The sequence below is a fragment of the Nomascus leucogenys genome, chromosome 10 (assembly GCF_006542625.1).
Source record: "Nomascus leucogenys isolate Asia chromosome 10, Asia_NLE_v1, whole genome shotgun sequence".
Lineage (NCBI taxonomy): Eukaryota > Metazoa > Chordata > Mammalia > Primates > Hylobatidae > Nomascus > Nomascus leucogenys.
In genome coordinates this window covers 3,011,633-3,018,410 of record NC_044390.1, presented here as the reverse complement: position 1 = coordinate 3,018,410, position 6,778 = coordinate 3,011,633, and the positions used below count along the sequence as shown (strand labels likewise).

The 6,778-nt window shown below is 54.4% G+C and overlaps 1 protein-coding gene across 1 annotated transcript; it reads right to left on the bottom strand.

The window, feature by feature from the left end:
• Window positions 1–1,362: 1,362 nt before the first annotated feature.
• ZNF784 (zinc finger protein 784) lies at window positions 1,363–5,292 on the bottom strand. The gene is made up of 2 exons (XM_003277343.4): window positions 5,117–5,292; window positions 1,363–3,266 (listed from the first exon to the last, which is right to left on the bottom strand). The coding sequence occupies exons 1-2, from the start codon at window positions 5,192–5,194 to the stop codon at window positions 2,373–2,375; spliced, it is 972 nt and encodes a 323-aa protein (XP_003277391.2). The 5' UTR covers window positions 5,195–5,292; the 3' UTR covers window positions 1,363–2,372.
• Window positions 5,293–6,778: the final 1,486 nt, after the last annotated feature.

The window sequence follows — 6,778 nt, the reverse complement described above, 5'->3', positions numbered from 1 at the left end:
GGGCTAAACCCTGAAGGGTCTTGAATTCCAAATTGTGGGGCTTGGGTGATTTTATAGGCTAGAGGCTGGAAACTGGCAGCTGCAAGGCCGAATATGACCACCAACACATTTTTGTTTAGTCTGTGCATTTTTAAAAAAAGTTTGACTTGACTGCCAACATTGGGAAATCAAAAGATTTTACATAATGTGAACTAATGGAACTTCTGAAAGAAACTGGAAGATGTGGCAACCCAATCTGTGTTCCGGAGCTGGGCAGCCGTTACCCTCTTCTGATGGGGCACTCTCCAATTTGTAGAGTACCAATTCTGAGACCTGGTGGCAATCGCTATTATTTCATGTTGCTGACATTTTCCCCTTGAACCTGGCCGTCTTGCTCATGTATTTACATTTTCACCAAGCTCCTGTAGGCATTCACATTTCCAAATCGTCTCAAAGCCACAAGCAGCTGTGGCTTGGTGACAAGGATCTGTGTGGATGCCATATGGAGAAAGAAGAGGGCAGGTGGCCGGGCGCAGTGGCTCACGCCTGTAATCCCAACACTTTGGGAGGCCGAGGCGAGTAGATCACCTGAGGTCAGGAATTTGAGACCAGCCTGGCCAACATGATGAAACCCCATCTCTACTAAAGATACAAAAATGAACTGAGCCTGATGGCGCCCACCTGTAATCCCAGCTACTCAGGAGGCTGAAGCAGAATTGCTTGAACCCAGGACGCAGAGGTTGCAGTGAGCCAAGATTGTGCCATTGGACTCCAGCCTGGGCAACAAGAGCAAAACTCCATCTCAAAAGGCAGGCACTGGACTGCTATGCAGTTGTCTGTGTGTGAGACCACTGCTGGTCTACCAGTGTAGTGATGCTGAAAAGATGGTCCAGTTCCGAAGATATTAACTGGCTCAATTGAGGGAAACTGATAAGGGATTGGGCATAAGAATGAGGATGAAGAAGGTTTAAACCTGCCCAGGTATCCAGCTTGGGTGGTGGTGCCAATGACATCAGAAGCATGAAGGTTTCTTTGAGGAAAATGGAATGAGTTCTGTTCACATTGTGAGTTGCCTGTGAGTTATCTCATGGGGCCCACTGGGTGAACAGAAAGGTGTGCAAATCAGAGGCTCTCACTCAACAAGCATGCAAAGCACATTGAGTGTGCTTTTGCCAAACTTCCCTGACCCCCCCTCTCCTACAGCTGAACCACATAACACGTAACCACACAGTGGGGCCTATTCACCCCCCATTCTAAGGATGGGGAAACAGAAGCTTGGAGGAAGGTATGATGCAACTCACTGCTGGTGGCAAGACCATGGTGTGGCCCCCTCCTCCCCCAACTCCCCAAAGCGGACAATCCGAATACAAGACCGACAGAGAAGCCCTTCAGAAGGTCCTTTAATAGGAACAGAACTGAAGGTGTCACACCTCCAGCTCCCAAGTCCTCTCGCCCCCACCACAGTGACTCTTTCACTCCACACCTAGGCCAGCCCACCATGCTGCCATCAGCCAGCCCTTCCTTGGGATTGGCGGGGACTAGGCAGTAAGCTGTTTGCTTCGAACTGGGAGTGGAGGAAATTAGAGAAACCTGAGGCTACCTTGAGGCTTGTGGGGGACCCTGGGCTCTGAGTCTAAAGCTTTAGGAGGGGGATGCTAGGTAGCTGCTTGCTTTATGTGTTCTCAGTTGCCTCCGAAGAAGAGCGGATGGGTTAAGGACGGACCACAATGGGGGTGGGGGTGGGGGTTGCCGCTGTTGGACTCAAGATCCTATGGTCAGGCTACATCCTTGAGGCTCAAGTGCTCTCAGCTGTGACTTGGGGACCCTCTGGCTCTGAGGTGACGGGATCCCAGAGTCTCTTCACAGATAACCTGGTGAGTGTCTTCTGCCTGAGGGTGTATAGGCATCCCAGGTCCAGTGCAATGCAGTGAGGTAGGCAAGAGACTCCATCCTGGTCCACCCATGGAGGACCAGAGCAGAACACTATGGTGGACCCCAATTCCCCCCTTCCATTCGATCCTGGCTCCTCCTCTGAAGTGCCCAGGCTCTGTCGTGACAGGCTGGGTCTTGCACAAGGACAAGCCAACCAAGAGGCAGTCGGGAAAGTGGCATCCAGCCCGTGGGCCTTGCCTTTGGCCGCACACCCGCAGAGCTGCAAGAGCTGCACCTGTCCTCTCCTAGGCCTTGCAGAGGTGCCGTGTGGGCGTGTGGGAGTCTGGAGCCTGGCCCTCTCCCTCTACTCTCCATCACTAGCGGCTCACAGCCATCCCTGCAGTTGTCATCTCTCCCCCAATCTCCCCTCTTCTGTCCCCTGCCTCCGTTTCCCCACCCCACCCGCCCACCGGTCGGCCTCCTACCTCCGCCTTAACTAACCCAAGTCCTTGGTCTGCAGCCTACTGGTCGACCTCCACCTTCACCTTCGCGGTCTCCCCCCGCCCCTCCTCCGCAGGGTCCCCTACCCCACACCCGCTCCCCGACCCCTCGGCCGCGGACGAGCCCAGCTGGCCTCCAGAGTCTCCCAGCCCCGGCCCCGGCCCGTGGAAGTGGGTGCGCTGGTGCTTGCGGAAGTTGGAGGAGTTGTTGAAGGTGCGGTCGCAGAGCGTGCAGCGGAACGGGCGCTCGCCAGTGTGGATGCGGGCGTGGCCGCTAAGCACCGAGGACTGGGTGAAGCCCTTGCCGCAGATGCCGCAATGGTACGGCCGCTCGCCGGTGTGCACGCGCTCGTGGTCTCGCATGTCTGAGGAGCGGCGGAAGGGCTTGGCGCAGAACCTGCAGGCAAAAGGCTTCCCCACCGCTGCACCCGCCGCCGCCGCCGCCATCACCACCTCCGCCCTCTCCGGGGCCACCCCGGGCCTCTGTTCTGCAACGGCCGCTGCGTCCGGAGGCCTCCGAGAGGTGCCCGGCTCCACCCCGTGCCGGTGCTGGTGCCGGAGCAGGGGCGCCAAGGCCTTGAAGGCGCGGGGGCAGAGCGCGCAGCGGTAGGGCCGCTCCCCCGTGTGCAAGCTGTAGTGCGCGCGCAGGCTGGCGGGGCCCGGGCAGCTGTGGCCGCACACGTGGCACCGGCTCGGGTCCCCACCCTGCCCGCCTCCCTCGGCCCCAGCCAAGTGGCCATGTTCGTGGAACAGCAGCTCGGAAACCAGCCGGAAGGCAGCAGGGCACAAGGCACAGTGGAAAGAACCTGGCTCCGGGGGCTCAGGGACCAGTGTGGTGTCCGTCACCTTCACCACCTGGATCTCGATGAGGTCACTCGGGGGTGTGCCGGGCCGGCAGTCATCAGGCACCAGGACCTGGGCAAGAGGAGAAGAAAGAGGAGCCTGTGGAACCTGCCTCAGGACCGCCCTAGCACGCCCCAATTATTAAAGCTTGGGCTCCTTTGTTATTCTCAGACAGGGCCTCACTCTGTTGCCCTGGCGCGATCATGGCTCATTGCAACCTTGACCTCCTGGGCTCAAGCGATCCTCCCACTTCAGCTCCCTGAGTAGCTGGGATTACAGGCATGCACCACCACACCCAGCGAGTTAAAAAAAAAAATTTATTTCTGGCTGGGCACGGTGGCTCAGGCCTGTAATACCAGCACTTTGGGAGACCAAGGCAGGTGGATCACCTGAGGTCAGGAGTTCGAAACCAGCCTGGCCAACATGGCAAAACACCATTTCTACTAAAAATGCAAAAAATAGCCAGGTGTTGTGGCTGCTGCCTGTAATCCCAGCTACTCGGTAGACTAAGACACGAGAATCGCTTGAACCCAGGAGGTGGAGGTTGCAGTGAGATGTGATCATGCCACTGCACTCCAGCTCAGGCGACAGAACAAGACTCCATCTTAAACAGCAAAACAAACAAACAAAAATTATTAGTATTATTATTTTTAATGTAGAGGGAGTCCCACTATGTTGCCCAGGCTGGTCTCCAACTACTGGGCTCAAGAGGTCCTTCTGGCTCTGCCTCCGAAAGTGCTGGGATTGCAGGCGTGAGCCGCCGCGCCCGGCCCATCCTCCAGGATTCTGTTGTATCCTCATCAACATTTCCCCTCCTGTCCAAAATATATCATGGATCCCACCTTTTCTCCTCCACCCTGGTTAAAGCCCCATCACTTGGCGCCTCCAAAATTGAAAAACCCAAGGGCATCTCTGTTCCTACTTCTGCTGGCTTGTAACCCACCTCCCTGGAATAGCCTGAAGGTCTTCTGAAAATGTAAATCAGATCAAGTCACTTTTCGCACTCAAAACCCTCCAATGGCTCCAAATGTACTTATCCCAAATCGTCACTATAACATCTGTGGCGATGTAGCTCCACTTATCTCTCTGACCCCAGCTTAAACATAAGCCTGCACCCAGCTGACTTCTCTCGTCTAAATTTAGCTGCCCCACCCCCACTCTTGGCTCAATTTAGAGAAATTGGCTCAATTTTTATTTCCTTTATAGAACATATCACAGTAACTCTCATTTATTGTCTCTCTCCCCTCAAGAGACTTCAGGCTCCAAGAGAACACAGCCCTTGCTGTCTTGGTCACTTCTCTATTTACAGAGCCGAAGCAGGAGCTCAGTAAATGTTTGCTGAATGAATGAATGTCCTCAATTAGTCTAATTCTGAGTGGGGGAACGTGGAGGAAGTTCCAAAGTCACCTAGACCACCCACTTCTACCCCCAAATTCTCCCTTGGGCATTCGAGAAGCATCACTAAGACCCTTGAAGAATTATCCCCTACCCCAACATAGGTGCTCCAATCATAATCCCCCACGTTTTTCAGGGTCACCTTCCCAACCTTCTACCCTAGAATTAGCCCTAGAATTTATGAGCCCCGCCCCTTACAAGGCTCCACCCAAATTATGCAAATTATCCCTGGTAAGCCCCCTTCCCTGGACCCAAACCCGCCCCACAAGACACCACCGTCCTCAGACTCCGCCCCCATTCAGGCCCCGCCCACCACCCATAGGTCCCTCCCCTCCCACCCCGCCCACCATGGCATAGTCTCCTCCCCTTCCCCGCCCCTCGCGCAACCCCAAGAAGCCCCACCCCCAGGGCCATAGCACTAAATACCTCCCCCGCCCACCCCTCATAGGCCACGCCCCGGACCCGCCCCCTACACTACGGCCTCCTCCCACCTCGAGCCCCACGCCCAGGCCCCTTCCTTGCCGCACCAGGTCCAGTGGCTCCTGGGATCGCGACTCCGGGGTCGGTGAGCTCGGACTCTGGGGCTCTGGGCGCGCAGCGGCCATCTTGTGCCCAAGCCCCGCCCCCGAGGCCAATGTTCGCTCTGAAAGGGGGTGGGGCTCGAACTGGCGTAAGAGCTACTGCGCAGGCGCACTGCGGGGCTGCGAGGGGGCGTGGTGCAGCAGGGGACGTGGCGTGGCGGGGCGTGGCGGCTGAGCCCGGGAGAATGTGAGTTGTTCTGTCTCTAATTACCTGTCGGTCCCTCCGAGGGTACGCTCTGTGTGGCGCTAGGATGCCTGTAACAGCCTGGGAACAAATCCGAACGTTCCTTCTAAACCAACGCAGATCGACTCGAGGCTCTGGCAGTCAGGGGAACCTCAGCAGAACTGAAGAAGCTTTGCTTTTTTTCCACAGTAAACGCTTTTGTGATTACCTCTGCACTGCTCATGACAACGTAATGACGCCAAGTTTATAAACGTCGGTGTAGGCCGGGTGCGGTGGCTCATGCCTGTATTCTCATCTACTCGGGAGGCTGAGGTGGGAGGATCGCTTGAGGCCGGGAGGTCGAGGCTGCAGTGAGCCATGATCTGGCCACTGCATTCAGCCTGAGTGACAGAGAGACTCTGTCAAAAAAAAAGAAAAAAAAAGGCAGTGTAGAGAAAAATATTAAGTAAACAGCAACAAAGGTGGTCCTGGGAGGACGCAAAAACCCGCAAGCTGATGTTATGTTTGGGAGGAAACAGCTCAAAGACGCGGGGTTTTCGGCAGCATCAAGGACGGGGCTCTTCTTAACTGCCCAGTTTAGTCATTCCTGGTGGTGTCACCTTGGATAAGTCACTACACTTCTCTGGACCATTTCTCTTTCTTTTGTATAGCACTGTAGAAGCATTGTGACAAACCACTGAGAAGAGATATGGAAGAGTTTGGAAACATCTTTAAATAGTTTTCTTGAAAGGGTAGGATAGGAGATACTTAAACATGATCCTAATGATGATCCTTTCATTCATAAATATATATGAAATTATATTTTGTGATATATTGGTATAAAATCAAGATAAACACCACTTAGGCTGAATTATCTCCTCCTCCTCCTCCTCCTCCTTTCTTCTTCTTTTATAGAGATGGGGATCTTGCTGTCTTGCCTTGCCCAGGCTGGTCTTGAACTCATAGCCTTAAGCGATCCTTCTGCCTTGGTCTTCCAAAGCTATATTTCCCCTTTCTTTTCTTTTGATTTTAAAATAATTTTTTTTTTTGAGATGGAGTCTCGCTCTGTCGCCCAGGCTGGAGTGCAGTGGCATGATCATGGCTCACTGCAACCTCTGCCTCCCGGGCTCAAGCGATTCTCCTGCCTCAGCCTCTTGAGCTGGGATTACAGGTGCCCGCCACCATGCCCGGCTAATTTTTGTATTTTTAATATATACAGGGTCTCACCATGTTGGCCAGGCTGGTCTCGAACTCCTGACCTCAGGTGATCCGCCCACCTCGGCCTCCCAAAGTGCTGGGATTACAGGTGTGAGCCGCCGCGCCCAGCCTAAATAAAGTTTTTAATGTTGTGGGTCCCTAAGAGTATCATGGGCCCTAGGCACTGTATTTACTACTGTGTCTAATGCCTAAGTCAGCCCTTTCTGTCCAGGTTTCATAATTTGCAA

What these genes read in the sequence shown, in the direction of transcription:
- ZNF784 (XM_003277343.4), bottom strand. Translation starts at nt 5,194, where the DNA reads ATGGCCGCTGCGCGCCCAGAGCCCCAGAGTCCGAGCTCACCGACCCCG. An exon ending in CCCAGGAGCCACTGGACCTG is followed by an intron (nt 3,267 to 5,116) that starts GTGCGGCAAGGA and finishes CCTCTTGCCCAG; the next exon opens with GTCCTGGTGCCTGATGACTG.